This window comes from Guyanagaster necrorhizus (assembly GCF_019112545.1).
Source record: "Guyanagaster necrorhizus MCA 3950 unplaced genomic scaffold BT62scaffold_15, whole genome shotgun sequence".
In the NCBI taxonomy this organism is placed as follows: Eukaryota; Fungi; Basidiomycota; class Agaricomycetes; order Agaricales; family Physalacriaceae; genus Guyanagaster; species Guyanagaster necrorhizus.
The window spans coordinates 932032-949744 of record NW_025064894.1 but is presented as its reverse complement, the minus strand read 5'-3'; the positions used below and the strand labels follow the sequence as shown (position 1 = coordinate 949744).

The 17713-nt window shown below is 49.2% G+C and overlaps 5 protein-coding genes across 5 annotated transcripts; 2 read left to right on the top strand and 3 right to left on the bottom strand.

Annotated features, from left to right (window-relative positions):
• The first annotated feature begins 440 nt into the window (after window positions 1-440).
• BT62DRAFT_1077057 (glycosyltransferase family 2 protein) lies at window positions 441-7024 on the top strand. Its single transcript, XM_043179269.1, has 10 exons — window positions 441-933; window positions 981-2889; window positions 2952-3836; window positions 3892-4920; window positions 4973-5127; window positions 5181-5265; window positions 5316-5789; window positions 5843-6112; window positions 6166-6219; window positions 6270-7024. Exons 1-10 carry the CDS (start codon window positions 593-595, stop codon window positions 6783-6785), a joined length of 5718 nt encoding a protein of 1905 aa, XP_043038898.1. The 5' UTR covers window positions 441-592; the 3' UTR covers window positions 6786-7024.
• An 854-nt stretch (window positions 7025-7878) lies between these two features.
• On the bottom strand, window positions 7879-10293 carry BT62DRAFT_994873 (kinase-like protein). Its single transcript, XM_043190487.1, has 9 exons — window positions 9946-10293; window positions 9856-9924; window positions 9571-9696; window positions 9316-9534; window positions 9208-9267; window positions 8676-9145; window positions 8364-8624; window positions 8137-8312; window positions 7879-8087 (listed from the first exon to the last, which is right to left on the bottom strand). Exons 1-9 carry the CDS (start codon window positions 10104-10106, stop codon window positions 7932-7934), a joined length of 1698 nt encoding a protein of 565 aa, XP_043038897.1. The 5' UTR covers window positions 10107-10293; the 3' UTR covers window positions 7879-7931.
• A 275-nt stretch (window positions 10294-10568) lies between these two features.
• On the bottom strand, window positions 10569-11879 carry BT62DRAFT_920621 (uncharacterized protein; the record flags this gene model as incomplete). The annotated part of the gene is made up of 3 exons (XM_043184233.1): window positions 10569-10589; window positions 10618-11030; window positions 11105-11879. 3 exons carry the CDS (start codon window positions 11877-11879, stop codon window positions 10569-10571), a joined length of 1209 nt encoding a protein of 402 aa, XP_043038896.1.
• Window positions 11880-14415: 2536 nt separating this feature from the next.
• Window positions 14416-15915, top strand: BT62DRAFT_1007131 (uncharacterized protein; the record flags this gene model as incomplete). The annotated part of the gene is made up of 2 exons (XM_043177310.1): window positions 14416-14442; window positions 14947-15915. 2 exons carry the CDS (start codon window positions 14416-14418, stop codon window positions 15913-15915), a joined length of 996 nt encoding a protein of 331 aa, XP_043038895.1.
• A 426-nt stretch (window positions 15916-16341) lies between these two features.
• Window positions 16342-16650, bottom strand: BT62DRAFT_1007130 (uncharacterized protein; the record flags this gene model as incomplete). Its single annotated transcript, XM_043177309.1, has 2 exons — window positions 16342-16532; window positions 16590-16650. 2 exons carry the CDS (start codon window positions 16648-16650, stop codon window positions 16342-16344), a joined length of 252 nt encoding a protein of 83 aa, XP_043038894.1.
• Between the last annotated feature and the right edge of the window lie 1063 nt (window positions 16651-17713).

Genomic DNA, 17713 nt, shown 5'->3' with positions numbered 1-17713 from the left:
AAGGGTTTCTGGCGCCGTTATTCTTATTTAGCTCGATCGTGTACAGAATAGTTGTCACTGCATGGAGGTCGCGAGGCAACAGTTTTGCAAATTACAGTCCTGAATAAATTCCTGCAAGGTATAAAAATTAGAGAAAATGATGACTTTCAGTAGCAGCACATGCACATACTCACTGCTGGGGTGGATTGGTATTTCTGACGGGTCAAATCTTGTCATTTACTTGGATTTGTAGACAAAAAATGTACCAAAATACGTGACAAGATTAGACCCGTCAGAAATACCGATCCACCCCAGCAGTGACTCTGGTGTCACTTAAAAATGAAGGCAACCCGTGCTGAAACGCTTTAGTCTTGCTCTGGTGTCAATTTGAGGTGTATTTTGTCCGATAATTTCCATAAACGGAGTAAACGGGCAATACCCTGCCACGTGAGGATCTCAATCCGGTCGCCATCCATCACGGCGACGGCGTTTTTCGTCTCTCACCGTCAACGCCGACGACGACGGGCCTTCCTGCTGTCATTTCCCTGTGCTCTGCTGCCAGGCTGCAGCTCCTCTAACGATCTTTTAACGTTCTGGCCGTCGCTTTGCCATCATGTCGACGATGAATCGTCAGTCCACCATCCACCAACGCCTGGAGGCGGTGACAGACCTCTCCAAGCTGTCGCCTATCTCTGACGACATCATCGTCGCATGCCTTAGAGAACGGTTCATGAATGACAATGTCTACACAGCCGTCGGTACCTCTGCCCTCGTCGCCCTCAACCCCCACAAATATATCCCATCCAACTCCGACTCTGTCATGCAGAAATATGCAGCAGAGTACCGTGATACCTCTCAAAACCAAGAACCGATGCCGCCTCATATCTTTCAGATGGCAAACAACGCGTACTACCACATGCGACGGACGACGCAGGATCAGTGCATGCTTTTCAGGTGCGTTTCTGGATGCCTCTCTTTTACCCATTCTCACGGTGACACAGTGGTGAGACAGCCAGTGGAAAGTCGGAAAATCGACGATTGGCCATCAAAAGCATTCTAGAGCTCAGCGTGAGCAACCCAGGGAAGAAGGGCGCCAAGCTAGGCGCTCAAGTCCCAGCATCAGAGTTCGTGCTCGAGGCTTTTGGCAATGCTCGCACCCTCTTCAACCCGAACGCGTCTCGCTTCGGAAAATACACAGAGTTGCAGTTCAGTGACCGGGGCCGTATATGTGGTATCAAGACCCTCGACTATTACCTCGAGAGGAATCGGGTTGCTGGTGCGCCGTCGGGCGAGCGCAATTTTCATATTTTCTACTATCTCGTCGCCGGTGCCTCTGAAGAGGAACGACAACATCTGCATATCCTAGACAAAACTACCTATCGCTATCTCGGCCAAAGGACAGCAGCCAACGCCGGCGCTAGGGATAATGATGCCGTCAGATTCGACCAGCTCAAGGTGGCACTGAAGACAATCGGATTCTCAAAGCGCCATGTCGCCCAGACCTGTCAGCTCATTGCCGCCATTCTTCACCTAGGTAATCTTGAATTCACTATCGACAGGCATCGCAACGAGGATGCAGCAGTCGTCCGGAACATGGACGTCCTCGCAATTGTGGCCGATTTCTTGGGCGTGCAAGCCTCCGATTTGGAGTCTGCATTGTCGTACAAGACGAAGCTATTGAAGAAGGAGCTTTGCACTGTCTTCCTTGACCCTGATGGTGCATCTGACAACCGGGATGACCTCGCTAAAACCCTTTATTCCCTGCTCTTTGCCTGGTTGAACGAGCACATCAACCAGCGCCTCTGCAAAGACGATTTCTCCACCTTTATCGGTCTCTTTGATCTTCCCGGTCCTCAGAACATGACCAGTCGCCCCAACTCCCTCGATCAGTTCTGCATCAACTTTGCAAACGAGCGCTTGCACAATTGGGTGCAGAAGCGTTTGTTCGAGAGCCATGTTGACGAATATGCTACCGAAGGAATCTCCCGCTTTATCCCCCAGGTCCCTTATTTCGACAACTCTGAGTGTGTACGAGTCCTGCAGAACCGACCAGGTGGTCTTATCCATATCATGGATGACCAAGCCCGACGCGCGCCCAAGAAAACCAACCACACTATGGTGGAGTCTTTCCAGAAACGCTGGGGTAACCACTCGTCGTTCAAGACCGGTGGAGCAGACCGGTCCGGGTTCCCAACTTTCACTGTGAACCACTATAATGGTCCAGTGGCGTACTCGTCAGAAGGCTTCCTCGAGCGGAACTTGGATGCAGTGAGCCCCGATTTCGTGTCCCTGCTCCGAGGAGTTGCCGATGCAACGGAGAGGTCGGGGTCTATCAACCCCTTCGTGAAGGGTTTGTTTTCGACCAAGGCTATCGCGACGCAAGCCCATCCTAGGAACGAGGATACCATTGTCTCGGCCCAGCAAGTTGTCAAGCCCATGCGAGCGCCATCGACGCGTCGTAAGAGCGGTGTCCGAAGGATGCCGACTGTCAGAGAGTCGCTGGCTGATATAGAGGAGACCGTGCGAGACGAAGAGGAAGCCCTCGTGCCAACTAGCGGGAACCCTTGTATCGCCGGGGAGTTTAAGTCGGCGCTCGATACGCTGTTCGACACCCTCGACGACACGCAGCCGTGGTATGTCTTTTGCATCAACCCCAATGACTCGCAACTGCCCAACCAGCTCGAGGGGCGAAGCGTCAAGGGTCAGGTTCGGAGTATCGGTCTGACTGAGGTTGCGCGGAGAAATGTTAACGTCTTCGAGGTTGGTATGTCACCTGAAGAGTTCTGCGAGAGATATAGGGATGGCTTGGAGGCTGCCAGCGTCGAGGATGGTGATCCCAATGACCGGGTGGAGAGCGCTGCTATGGCTTTTGGTTTAGGGGAAGCCGATGTTGTCCTCGGACAGCACAAGGTATGCTTCTACTTTCTATTTGTTGAGGGCCACAGTCGCTAACTCATATTCACATTCTCTAGGTGTTCCTGTCACAGTCAGCATTCCACAAGTTCGAGGATCAGCTTCGTATCCGAGACGTTGATGAGCAGAAACGCAATCGTCTACGGGATGCTGAGGCCGAAGCTGGGCTTAACCCCAGATCCCTTGCTGATCCCTATGGTCCTTATCCTCAGTCTCCCGATCTTGAAGGGTCTTACCAGGCAGGATACGGTGATGCGTACAGTGCTTCCAGCCAACAGCTCCCCCTTGTCGCCAACGCTTCCCCATTCCAACGTGCCGACGCCTACGATGACGAATTCGATGAGAATCGTTCAGTTCGTAGTGATGATTTTGATGCTCGCAGCAGGTTTACGAGCCAGCCAGCGGATTCTGTGTCAAATCTTGGCTCAGAGTCGTACGCTCCTTCCCGGAACATGTTCCAGAACGCTGACAAAAACGGTCTCATGGACAAGGATGCGCTCCCTGGTGAGATCCAAGATGGCGAGACCACGGAGATCTTGAAGGAGAGCTCTGCTCGTCGACGCTGGGTTGCCATTTGTTGGATGCTCACATTCTGGATGCCAAACTTTCTGTTGAGATTGATCGGTAGAATGAAGCGTATGGATGTCCGGCAGGCATGGCGAGAGAAGCTGGCGCTCAACATGTTGATCTGGTTCATTTGCGGTTGCACGGTTTTCGTTATTGTCTTCCTTGGGGACCTGATCTGTCCGACAGAGCATGTCTACAGCACGTCGGAACTGGCGTCATACAACAGTAATGCTGATCTGGTATATACTTCTATTCGAGGAGAAGTGTTCGATCTTTCAATCGTCGAGGCTACGCATCTGCGAGTTGTCGACGTCGTTCCGAAAAAGCGGATTCTCTCCTACGGTGGAACATCGTCTGATAATATCTTCCCAGTTCAGGTATGTAGTCGATGCACTCTCATAGTAATGAATGACCTAATGATGATGGGTTTAGGTCAGCGCCTTGTGCAGTGGTACAACTGGAACTGTCAGCCCATATATTACCTTGGACTCATCGAACAACACCGACACGAATTCGGTGTATCATGACTTCCGAGTGTTCACTAATGATTCTCGGCCTGATTGGTACTTTGAGAGCATGATCCAGATGCGGTATACTGCTCGCGTCGGTTTTATGGGCTACACACCCAAGGAAATCAGTAACATGGCTAAAACTGGAAGCTCAGTCGCTGTTTATGACGGCATGATATACGACTTATCGGATTACATCAATTATCCTCCTGCTATCAAAGCACCCGCAGGTTATCAAGCGCCGGCCGACATCGACACCGATTTCATTGACAGCAGCATTTTGGACGTGTTCAAGTTCGACGCTGGCGGTGACGTGACCAAGAAGATCAACAGCCTGAACCTCGATAGTGCCGTATTGGAGCGCCAGAAGGTCTGCCTACGCAACCTGTTCCTTCTAGGCAAGGTCGACAATCGGAATTCAACACAATGCCAGTTCGCGACTTATCTACTTCTCGCCATTTCCGTGGTCATGGTTTCGGTCATCGGGTTCAAGTTCTTGGCCTCGGTCAACTTTGGTTCAGCTCGCGCACCGGAAGACCATGATAAATTCGTTATTTGTCAGGTGCCTTGTTATACTGAAGGGGATGGTTCGCTCCGCAGGACTATCGATTCGCTCGCGCAGATGAAGTATGACGACAAGCGGAAGCTTTTGGTTGTCATCTGCGATGGTATGATTGTCGGTTCCGGTAATGATCGTCCAACGCCGCGAATTGTGCTCGATATTCTTGGTGCTGATCCTAACCTCGACCCGGAGCCTCTGAGCTTCCAGTCGTTGGGTGAAGGTGCGAAGCAGCACAATATGGGCAAGGTGTACTCTGGTCTGTATGAGTGTTCAGGGCACGTCGTGCCTTATCTGGTGCTGGTGAAGATTGGAAAGCCTACGGAACGATCGAGACCGGGTAATCGTGGAAAACGTGACTCTCAGTTGCTTCTCATGCACTTCTTGAACAAGGTAAGAGTGATGTTATATGTTTGATCCCTTAGTTCTCATCAAGGCATGTTAGGTACACTTCAACGCGCCTATGAACCCTATGGAGCTGGAGATGTATCATCAAATCAAGAACGTTATCGGCGTTAACCCGACTTTCTACGAGTATTTGTTCATGGTGGATGCCGATACGACAGTTGATCCTTTCTCGGTCAATCGGCTTATTTCTGCGTATGTCATTTACCTTCGTCCGAGATAGCCGACTGATGATATTTCTTCGTTAGAATGATCCACGATAAGAAGGTGTTGGGCGTCTGTGGCGAAACAGAGCTGGCGAATGCTAAGCAATCCATCGTCACCATGATGCAGGTCTGTAGTTGCCTCGACTTTGCTCACCCCGTTTCTAATTATGCCTCTAGGTCTACGAATATTTCATCTCCCACCATATGGCGAAAGCATTTGAAAGTCTGTTCGGCTCTGTCACCTGTTTGCCCGGTTGTTTCACCCTGTACCGCCTGCGTACACCGGATACTCACAAGCCTCTAATTATCTCCAACCAGATGCTCGATGATTATTCGGAAAATCGTGTAGATACACTCCACATGAAGAATCTCTTGCATTTGGGAGAGGATCGTTATCTGACGACGTTACTTCTCAAGCACTTCCCGTTGTTCAAGACGCAGTTTGTACGGGACGCACATGCATACACAGTGGCGCCGGACGATTGGAAGGTGCTATTATCTCAGCGTCGGCGGTGGATCAACTCCACGGTTCACAATTTGGGTGAACTCATCTTCTTGGACCAGCTTTGTGGTTTCTGCTGTTTCTCCATGCGGTTTATCGTCCTGATTGATTTGGTGTCGACCCTGATTCAGCCTGTTACGGTGGCTTACGTGGGTGCATGATGCTTTCTTTATTTGTGCTTCAAGCTTATTGCCTTAAACAGATCGTTTATTTGATTGTTCTCGTCGCCGCCGAAGGCAAGTCAATACCGACGCTGTCGCTGGTCATGATTGCCGCTGTCTACGGCCTCCAAGCGTTGGTGTTCATACTACGACGAAAATGGGACATGATTGGTTGGATGATCTTCTACCTCATTGCTATCCCCGCATTCTCGTTCGCGCTGCCGTTGTACTCGTTCTGGAAAATGGACGACTTCTCGTGGGGTGCCACTCGTGTCGTTATGGGTGAGTCTGGCAAGAAGATGATCGTGCACGTATGTATCGTCTATTTTAGAGGTTAATGTCCGGCTGACGTGATGTTCTTTAGGATGAGGGCAAGTTCGATCCACGTTCTATCCCCCTCAAATCATGGAATGACTACGTGAGTGCTGAGCCTTTCCAATACAATTAATGTCTGACATCTTGCCCTAGGAAAACGAGCTATGGGACAAAGAATCCAATCACAGCATTGGTTCCTGGGTTCCGCCCTCGAAGTTCAAAAACGAAGCAGGATATGCCGAATCTCACACTGCTTCTTTGTATGGTCGCGAGACGTACTACGAGCCAGGACCCCGCACATATTCCCCAGCGCCATCAGTTGGGATGTACCCGCCGCCCGGATATCAGTCAGGGCGTAATACCCCGCAGATGTACATGCCTCAGCCTCAAGCGGGACTGGCAAACAGCACGTTGTACCAGCCAGCGCCATCGCGACCAGTCTCAAACTACCTCGACATTCCCATCCCTACAAGTCGAAGTCCCAATGCTTCTCCTGGTCCGAGCGATGCTGAGCTGGAGGGTGTGCTCCAAGACATTCTGCGCACGGCGGACCTAAACCTAGTGACCAAGAAGGATTTACGGAGACAGCTGGAGGATCACTTTGGTGTTGACCTGACAGCGAGGAAGTCGTCCATCAATGCGATGGTTGATCGGTTATTGAATTTCTGATTTTGATGCACCTTGCTTTCCCTGTTTTCTGGTTGTCGGACTTTCTTGGATTTTTCTTAATTACGACTCGGTTATGACTGTGTTTCGCTTTGCCATTCTCTTCCTTCTTAGTATAATCAAGGACCCCTCCCCCTCGCCTCCATGGTACACGGACTTTGCATTACCTACCTAACCTATACGTATAACATTGCACTTGGCGTTGGTCCCAGGATTTAGTTATAATTACCCAGACATTCGTTGTTATATAGGTCAAAATCATCATGTTTTAGGACTATAACTGCCGAGTGAATCTTTTTTTCCTCACGGCCGTTATGATTAACCATTGATAAAATCATCAGAGAAGATGGGGTTTGTTTCTCAGTCAGTTCATATCTGCCGAGGTTCTATGTTACCGGAGCTTATTTGCGTGCTGGCTGTTGCTATCTTTCATGTTTCCATCGGCCCTGGGCCAGATATCGAATAAAGGCGTTCGTGGCGTGGTATAGCTCAACTCTTTTTATGTCCTCTGCTGCACTTTGTGTCGCGAAGGTTAAGTTAGGGTATTCTTCGTCGTCTGACTCCGCGGCGTTCATCATCTAGAGATAATTTAACATTGTTGTTTACCAACTCTCAGCGCTCTCCGACCGGTCAACTCGTGGATATATCCTGAGCCCTCCAAACTGGGACGGGCCCTGCAAATCACTGCGAGCTGGGACAACAGCCTCAGATATCAACAATGCGTCCGATACAAGTCCGCTCGCTACTCCCATAAAGTCAGAGTCCAGCCTGAAGCAGTGAGTATTCCTCAATATCAGCAAATTTCTCAGGAAGTCATCCTGAAAGCTGTAACCCGTGTCGCCTCAAAAAAAGAAAATAGGTCATAAACGTTGTGCCCCTAACGATCCCCGATGTCGAAGGTGCCATTCTGATGTCCCTTTCTAGAACTTCGATTCTCGAGCGTGATGAATCTTGCATCATCTCTGGTATAAAGCCTTTCGGGCTGTCAAGCTGCTCACTTAATTCCCACAGAGCCAAGACAGTCAGGTAAATCTTGAATGAAAGTTAGTTTTTCTCTTCTCAGAAATTGCTCTTAGTACACCGAAGCATTGACAAAAGGACGATATTGGCGTTTGTTATTATTTTATTATGTGAGCACTGAATACTACCTCAAGTCTGCTTGTTCTTCTTGGTCCATATCCAGTCGCAACCCATCCACAAATCGCTGACCGATTTCCTTTCATCAGATGCAACGAAAATATGTGCAAATATGTCCTGGAGCTCAAGAGAGATGCTATCTGGTATAGGCATGTTAAACGCAGTAATCTATGAAACGTCGTGAGTCGCTGTGACCAGAGAAAGCATCTAAAGTTACCCTTTTCATCGCATCAAAGTGCCCAAGTCCTTCCCGTGTCCACGGATGGCCACCACACAGCATCTCAATAATCGTACACCCGAAACTCCAAACATCGACCCTCGTCCCATGATTGGTATTATTGATTATTTCGGGAGCCATCCAGGGAACAATTCCCGCAAATGTTCGCGTGTTCTCTAATCAGAGAGTTCAAGTGCCGTATAATGAAAGCTGCAGCAACGACTCACCAAGTAATGGTTTCACGAGGCCAAGATCGGCGATCTTGACGCATCCGTGGAGGGTAATCAATAGATTGGCACCTTTGATATCCCTGTGGACTACGGGCGGGTCCTGGCTGTGCAAGTACCTAAGTCCATCGAGAACTTGACGAGCGACAGCACGAGCATCATCTTCGGGTATCTTACCTAGCGTTTTTACCATGCCTTCGACTGTACCACCGGAGACGTACTCCATAATCACGCTTAATTCAAAAGCTTCATAAGAAGAACCTACCCAGATACATTAGCTTGTACAACAACCGATATACCCTGCGAACCTACCAATAAATCGAACGATGTGAATGTGATCCAAACGTTTGAGTAAGCTCTTTTCGTTCGCCAGGGCCGGTCTGCCATGCGGAAGAGTGCAGCGCTTTTCAGCAAAAACCATCTTGTTCGCAGTGTCGTATAAGATATTGACTGATCCGAAATTGCTACTTCCGATGAATGGACCACGGCGACAAGATTGAATGTGAAAGTTGATTTTCTCGACGCTTTGACCAAGCCAGGAGTTTTGACGACAGCTGCGGAGGATGATAGCATACAAGGGAATGGAGAATGTCTTCTCTTCCTGAGAACATTCACTGCTGTTCTGCTCATGAAAGACCTGTGGCGTTTCGGCATTAGTCTTTCCATCCAGTGTCTGAACGAGGACCGAGTCGAGAGGGTGCAGACTAGCAGAAATCAGCTCGATATACTCGATGATTGTAAATGATGTATACTTGAGATGTCCGCCAAATCGCAAGGCTGGGCTAATACAGAATGTTTAATGAGGAATCTAGTCTGAGAGAATGGCAAAATAATAGATAGATACATGGCGCTCCAATTCACTTCTGGATTACGGATCTCAATATTCTCAGCCACTTCTTTGAGCCTGGATATTATTGAGCTGGATTGCTGCCATTCAAAGAAAAGAACTTACTGCTGAACCAAATCCGCGTCCTGCTTAGAAGAAGAGGGTTTACGAAGGATATCGATGAACTTGCCTTGATTGACATGTAAACCCCAGGCTTTGCAAACGGCATCCCACAGTTGCAGTTCCGACATATTTTCTTTCGCAATATAGGAGGAGCTTGCGATGATCGTATCGATCGTACCTTGCGACAGTTTTGCTGACTCAGCGATGAGGCCCCTTTTCTGTCTGGTGTACCGGTCCGTAGGTCGACTGCGTTCTTACTGCAAGGCTTCTACGTCCACTGTCCGACTGTCTCCAACCCTGCAGTAAACAAGGAATTGGACAGACACCGTCAATAAGTAGATCTCGTAGGTTGGACCATTCGCTATGATGAGCCTTGGTCGCGTCCTAGTGGTATACGGAGAGCTATTACTATATCCAAGAGATGCCACTACCTTCCATTTTACCATCAGCCCTTACGGACGTGCGCCGGCGCCGTATTACCCTTCAGACGTCCCATCCCATCGAATACAGATGTTCTTCGACGGGGCCCGTGGCATCGCTCACCGGCAACTATATGTTTTCCGTCCCAATTTCACTGCGTTGGACTTGGCAGCCTCGAAGGGCATACTTAGTCTTTTTTTTACACAGTCGTACCTCTCTCTCTGATTTGGTGCGCTTCGACTTAGCGGTCTTGTCGGAACCACAATCTGATCTCCACGGGACGTGCGCGTGAATGCTGGCGCGCTAGTAAGTATATCTTCTCTTTCAAGTTGGGTTTCGGCGGCCTTTAACTCAAATCCGAACGACGATAGCATCGCAGTTTGCTCACCACCCGTTGTACCCGTGAGAAAAGACGCTGGAGACGATCAGGATTGAGTCTTGATGTCGTTCAGCGTAACGATGGCGATCTTTTGCCAGTTTATTTAGGACAAGGGAGATTCGTTTCTCGGCGAACGTGTATCGCTGGAGCTATGAATACCGTTGTCCATGCCTTTCATAGAGATTGTGGATACATTTATTATGAGGGTACGAAGGTAGCGTCAACCGGTTGTTGCCTGAGAAGGTGCCGAAGCTCATGGAAAAAGGTCAAGCAGCACCTGTAAAAATCGGACACGATCTGATCATTGGCTGCTGGTCTGACGACCGTGGAACGAAAACTTGAATGGGCCATTACTATATTATCACGGAAGTAAGTATTATACGACGACAAACCCTGATAAACAAAAGAAGATGTAAGTAAATCGTACGAATCTCCGGGACTCTAAAAAAACTGGAAATTACGAGAATTGTATAGATATCTATTCAGTACGTAGCAGAGGAAAATACCTGTAACATATGGTTCTTCATATCCTTGGAACCCTTCATCGCCACGGTGACGCGCACTCTCCGATGATGGAGGTGCGCAAAATGGCTCTCGATCTTTATTCTGGCATTATCGACATTCATCGACGCGAGGAGGCCTTCATGGAGGAACGCGTATATCGAAAGGGCGCGAATCTGCGTCAACGACAATATAGCAGCCAATTTCGACCAGACCGAGTCGAAGACATCCGTCTCGTGCCCGAGCCTCACGCGCAGGTTGACGTTCTCGAGGACGCTCCCTGCCTGGCGGAGGTGCTCTATCCATGTTCCCATCTGTCCAAAGTTGGTCGTCCCGTATTCGAGGATAAACGGGGTAATGTCAAGTTGTCGTAATCGTGGCAGGTTTAGGTACTGCGAGAGATCGGGTATGTCGTCGACTGTATATAGAAACCCTGGGTTTCAGATACCGGGGAAAACAGTAATTAAGAGGCGGGTGAGGGTTTTTACTCACTGAAGCTTCCGAACATGAGGTGAAGGTGTTCGAGGGTTTCCGCCCCTTGGCTAATGATTTGCTGGGCCGAGTCACGGTCCCCGCCACTGTGGAGACAGAGTGCGAGTCGCCGAACGCGTGATAAAGTCATGATATTTGCCCTGAGGACCAAACTTTCGTATATGGATGGAAAGCGCTGAGACACCGAAAGGCTATCCAGCTGTAGTGGATATGGGATAGGCGGAGAGTACCGTTCGAGCTCCACGAAGAAAGACTTGCGTACCTCTACGTTTAGTAACGTGAGATGCCGAAGAGTGGGAAAGGACTTGATGAACGCGATCACATCGCAGAAAGCGTGGAATGTGACACACTGGAGGGCCAGGGAGGTAAACGGATAATTCGTGAAGGCATGCATGCAATCCGAAGGGGTGATTGGGAACGTCCAGCCTTGGATGGTGAGATGGCGCAAGTTGCGCAGATAAGTCGTGAGGATCTCGACGAGCGCCGCGTTCGTTTCCATGCGCCGGGGATCGCGCTGCGAGGGGGTGAGCAGGAGAGCCACGATAACGGGGGGTACAGGAACGGCATTGATCGATGACGAGTGACACATGTCGAGAAACCTCTCGCAATCCCGGCACGTCCTAAGTTCGACACTGCGAAACATGTAGCCACGCGTACGGGGCACAAAAGCTCGCGAGACGAGGGAGCAGGATTTCAGATCTGCTAGAGTAGCAGATTTGGACGAGCGCAGCTCATCGATGATTTCATCAATGATTTCCTGTGGGAGTTCAGGCATTTTGGACTGTGGGAAAACCAAAGAAAAAAAATAAAGAGAATGAGGGGTTTGTTTTTACGACGAAAATGTAGGGAATACCTCTGGGTGAAGGAGCTGGGACTGAGCCCTTTAACGAATGAGCCCCGTTGTGAAAAACGGTGTGCTGGTGGTGGTCCTGGTGGTGGTCCCACACGCCGCACAAGGTCCCCTCTTTGAAGAAGCCATGTGCCCGCAGCCCTGGCACGGACTTCCAGACCAGTGTAGGCACACGCCGCATTGATAGAGGTCGACAAGAAGAATCCATCGGAATTTGTTATTATTGTTCCCCCTTTAGCCGAGTACGTAAAATGACGTCGTGGCAATCTTGACCGGTTCGCATAAGGCTTAAAAACCATCTTGAATACCATAAGCACCCACATTTATCAGGGCCTCAATGCTTGCAGAGCAGAGAACAGAAATGGCGTGCTATCCAGAATCATTAACCCTTGCGTGGCGCAAGTCGAGACCCAAGGGCTGTGGCGCTAAAGAGGCTTCTGAGCTCGCTTTCCTATCGATAGAATGACGAATAATCAGCGGTAGAGAATTTATTCATGGGGATCCAGTTGCAAAGGGATGCAGAGCGTATGGGCCCGACTTGCGGTGTTCATACACAAAATAGAAGATGATGGGTTCAAACAGAAAAGAGGGTCCTCTGGCCTTGCCCTCAAGTGCACGTGATCGGCGACGCGCTCTAAGCGCGACCCGAAGCACGATTGTCGGTCTATCCCCTTCGTAAAGCATGCCGTGACCCTGCACAATTAATTTTTTTCATTTCTCACGCAGAACAGCATGGATCTCGGAGGAACGTTGATTAGTTGACGTTTTGATTTTTTTTCTATCGAAGGCTTGCGAGAAAGAGAAAGAGGTACGTTATTATAGAAATGCACTTCGAGGGGCGGCTGAAAGAAGAAGTGTGGCGTACTTCCTGTCTGTTAATGGACATGAACATCGGGTGTAATCTCCGAGACGTGATGTCATGCTCAGCGTAAGCGGCTGCATTTCGACCAACTTTCTTTGGTACTGCTCCCTCATCAAATAATTACCTTGGTCTCGGGACGGAAGTAGATATCTCCTCCTAGTAGTACTGCTATCCTTCTAGGACAATTTTGCCGCCGGCTTTGGCAGAAAATAATCCTAGGCAGTTTCCGATCAGCACCGTCGACAAGATCATGATCGATCGCCAAGGGGATAGATAGCAATAGCGTCCGCGAATCGCCACTGTACCGGGACAATAAATTATCCTGTCAGATCCCGTTCTTGGAGGGAGACGTACCACTTACATACACCCTTCCATAGAACATACCACACCACTCCGAGCGCTGGCTGTGTCCCCTCACTTTGATCCGGGCGAACATGAGCTCGGCAATGCTGGGAAAATTTAAAGAGATGGTACCGCCCTCCATTGGATCTCATCACTGAGCACACGTGTTCCAGCAGTTAAATGCTGCGCCGTAAAATGATTGTCGAGAGAGAAAAAAAAAAGCGCCGCCAATTTTTTTCGCAGATCCGTTCGGGGATCGAGTAAGTGATGAGCTGTGCACCGGTGCTTTGTCGGACAGACGAGTCTCGGTTCCAAGGTTGAACTAAATGCACGTCGAAGATCCACGCTTTGAGTCTGGATCAAATCTCTGCGACCTTTGCCGAGAGCGCTTTCCAATCAGAATTGACTGACCCTGCAGTGTGGGTGCACTTGACGCAATGGACTAGGTGCTCTCGAGTCGAAGGGACCAGAACTAGAACACGAAGGACGTCTGGGGGGGGGCGAAATCTTCTCTGTGTGATAAGCTCCACCGTAGGAAAAGCAGGTGTGGTTCTGACCTCGAGGAGGGGGGTGGTGTCGAGGTCAGCAGTTCATGCATCACGAGTGTCGAAGATAAACAGGGTTGGAATTATTAAATAATGCAAGTCAGGGGACACTCGCGATAAGACATCGGATATCACGAGGATGGCTCGTCGGTCCGTCCAAAGTTGAGACACAGGTACGAGGAACGTTAGGCACACCCCCAGAACCCACACTGAAAAGACATAGTTCATCTGGCTGGCTCCTTTATGCTCCACAGGTGCTGATTCTAGGATCGACAACGTGCCGCCGCTACTACGTTATAGGGTTCTGACAAGTGAAGAAGGCGGCTGCATCGTATCAGTAAGAAGACATGGCTGGACAGAGCTCCCATCGTACCGAGTCTTATCTCCCTCACACAAAGTCCAAGAAATTCCGTAAATTCAACCGAGATATCAGAATCGAGTTCCTCCTGCAGCATGCGGAGAGGTATTGGTGGGGTGGGAGGAAAAGAACCCATGGGAATGTTTTCCGTATATAGCCGTTTCTCTAGCGATGTAAATGACGCCGCTTATCCGCAGACGACTTGTTGCACATGTGCCCGTCCTAAAACCAATTAATTGCGTGCTCTAGTCAGGAGGGTTCGCCGAAGTGGGGGTTTGGAAATTGGGAGAGGGCATATCAGAAGACAATATCAGTGCAGTAGAACCGGTTGATTAGATAGAGCATAGCGCCAACATGGCAGTGAAAAACCCGTACCCGGGGGTAAGTATCGAGTGATATCGTAGGATCTATGACGGCGTGAGTAATCTGGACAGAGCCTCTTACCACGGATAAAGAACAGATGGGAAGGGACTCAAAAGTAAAGGGTAACCGGTAAGAAGCTATTTAGGCTGTTCCTATAAGAACGATCCAGGGTCATAAGCAACTGATCAGCTCGCGACTGTAGAAACGTGGTTGGCACGAACAGTGCCGTGGGAACGAATCACACGAAAGGAAATGGTTTTCCCTTTTTTGTTTTATTGACGTCGTGTGCCGACACGGCCCGGTGTTGCCGCTGGCTGCGGCTCCCGGCTTGCAGTCAGTGTAGAATCTGCGCACCGTCAATTATTGGTCTCCTATTCGTAATCATCAGAAATCTCCTCTCCTCTCTTCCATTGTCTTGGAGAAATAAAGGTATTCTCTATTCCATGCCATCGTTCCCGTGAAGAGAATGATTTCCTCGTAGATGTCCTCTTTTGACAGGCTACCTCAAGAGCTACATTCTAGCCACCGACTTTCACTCCCTCAAAATCTGCTCCAGCATCTGCCGTTCTTTTCTCCACCGCTCTTGAGTTCACTTGTTCCATAAATTTCGTCGTTCCTTGGGCAACGTTTGCAAGAGGCTCCGGAAGTCTTCCCACGTACCAGAGCCCTGACTGCTCACAACATTACAAGCGACAGGCTTACGGACATCGAGAACCATTTTGTTGTTATCTTTGCGTTTTATCGCTTACAATCTATCGAATTCATCTACGTCAAGTGGAGGCTTCTGCCACCGGACTCGCTTCACAGAGCGTCGCCTTCGACAGCGTCAATATCAGCGCGTCCAACTTCTGTCCAACAGCCCATTTGCTTGGAAGCATCTCCACACCCTCTAAATACTGCTTTAAGATCTTTTCGACGTGTCCTATCTTCAAAAGCTGCTCAGGCAAAATTTCTGTCTACTTGAGCATCCTGTCGTCTCCCATATACTGTGAAAGTCTGAGTGTTCTGCTTTCCGATCATAGTGTCTACAGTCCTTCGAACCTGATTCGTATTACTTTTTTTTACCAAAAAAACCGTATATGCCCTAACTTCTGGTTTCTCCCATCCGTGCGGGATCATCAAGAACCTATTGGGCCGGCTGACGCTCTGGCCTGGCCCGAAGTCTCGACATGTATCCGACGCATCAAAGCGGGACCGATTTTGAAACAGTCGCTGACTGGCAAGCTGAGATATGTCTGTATCCTTGTGCTGACGCATCCAGCTGACACCCATCCCAGTTCTCAGAAATGTCGACTCTCGATGTTGGTGACATGGAAACAAAATGTTTCTCTTTCCTCTCATTCTCTCTGTTTTCCCACCATGTTTCGGACTAATCATCATGAGCTGCTCGTTACTCCTTCGCAGACTATTCTCCAGGCAGCCAAGCGGCTCCCTCCTATAACGACAGTCACATTTCGACGATTCCCAGCGCTTCGTCAAGTTTCGCGCTAGCCAGTATTGCTGGCGGTTCGTCTGGTCGCAGGAGGCTCTCTCTTTTCATTTTCAACGGCATCACAGGTATCCAATGCATCAGACTCACTTTCCCTCATTTGTGCACTCATGAAACATCCGACAGGACTCTCGAACAGGCTATTACAAGCCAGTTTATGTCCATGGTATATTTAGAGAAGGTCAGTATTTTGTTGGTTCTTTGAATACCTAGAGCATTCTGATACTGTTTGTAGGACCGAAAGACCAACCTCCTCTGCTCGAAACCATCATTCAAATAGACCATCAATAATCTGGCTTTCGATGGCCGGCTTTGGTGAGGCTACATCTGTCGCTGCACGTGCCGCATTCACCTCTATAACCAGTGTTGTTAGGGCAGACTCGAATAAGGGGTTGTGCAAACCCTTCCACACAGCGTAATCGCCTATATTAAAAACCAAGAGTGACATAAAAGGTGATGCACTCAATCTCGCTGCACTGTCTGAGATTCCAGATCCACCACTCGAGCAGGAGTCGGTCGATGGGGCTGTTGATATCAGAGCGGTAGTCCCATACGTGGGCAGTGATGATTCGTAACCCTGAGAGTTGGAGGTGACGAGAAGACTCGAGTTGGTTCGATACTATGAGGACAATGTAATGATAACAAGGATGGAGAAGAGATGGCATACATGCCATACGATCGGCGCTCCGCGGCATAACCGAAACGACAGGGTTTTGCAGACGATGTATGTCGGCCATACTGTGCAACAGCATGTCAAGAGTACATACGTGCCTCGGTGATAGAAAGGACGTCGTTTCAAAAAGACTTTAGGCGAGAGTGCTGAGTCATGGAGAAGGAGACTCATCACATGTATGTGCGAAGGGTGCCGTGAGAGCCAGAAACGAGGGAGATCAAATCAGAGCCTTGATACCTTTTACATGGTGAAAATTGATGCACTAGAAGGCAGGGGAAGGAAGGGCCGCTCGCACATCCTGGGACAGTAATGCCCTATTATGTGAATAAGTTTTATCGCTTGTAAGCGACAATATATGCCAGTCATCTCATATACTTCCCCGAGTCGAAACATTGGCCCCTCACAGCTGTTGGGACGATAGGAAGATACGAGGCACCGAAAACTTTATTGCTGTGACCTTATCACTCAGTTCTCAAAGTGTAATTGATAGAAAAGATGAACTTGGGTTTGACACAGAAAGAGGCAATGGAGAAGGCCTTGAGGGACTGGGTGTCATTGATTAAGAAACCCAGGATGGAATCAACTAGCTCTTGAGGTAACTTGGTGAAGCAAACTATCTAAAGAAAATCAGTTTCTCTGCCACTCGAGTAAAACGCCATAGATAGTATCTCTACATATTCCTCCACTAATATGACGTCTGGAAGATGGACATCGCTAGGAGAGAACCGTGACAGCAAAAGGGGAAGCCATCACTATATGGATCCTTCGCAAACTCAGACAGCTTCTGGATTGGAATTTGAAAGCAAAGAAACCGAGCTGCAGATACTGGAGTGTCACTTCAAACATGGAAAGGTTGAAGGTGAAGGCGTACGAATCCTTCCTCTGTGTCCGCCATGAGGAATGTTCCAAGGGCAAACAGGCGTAGACCCGGACGCTTACATAACTATTTCTAAGATAAGTTGAGGGCGCACTACATTGAATTCACGGAGACCATGCCTTGTCCGGCAAAACGGAGCACGACGGACTTAACGACGCGCATAGCTGAGACCATCACCTTTTTCTGACAGTCTTACTCTATGTTATGTACTCGTCTTAAGGTTGCAAAACATCTGCTCCACAGAATGATC

Bases quoted from the DNA above. Each gene is read 5' to 3' on its own strand.
- BT62DRAFT_1077057 (XM_043179269.1), top strand. From the start codon at position 593: ATGTCGACGATGAATCGTCAGTCCACCATCCACCAACGCCTGGAGGCG. The intron at 3,837-3,891 runs GTATGTAGTCGA...TGATGGGTTTAG, and splicing joins ATAATATCTTCCCAGTTCAG to GTCAGCGCCTTGTGCAGTGG. The intron at 4,921-4,972 runs GTAAGAGTGATG...AAGGCATGTTAG, and splicing joins TCATGCACTTCTTGAACAAG to GTACACTTCAACGCGCCTAT.
- BT62DRAFT_994873 (XM_043190487.1), bottom strand. From the start codon at position 10,106: ATGCTATCGTCGTTCGGATTTGAGTTAAAGGCCGCCGAAACCCAACTT. The intron at 9,697-9,855 runs GTGAGCGATGCC...GTATACCACTAG, and splicing joins CGGAAAACATATAGTTGCCG to GACGCGACCAAGGCTCATCA. The intron at 8,088-8,136 runs GTAACTTTAGAT...GACGTTTCATAG, and splicing joins ACTTTGATGCGATGAAAAGG to ATTACTGCGTTTAACATGCC.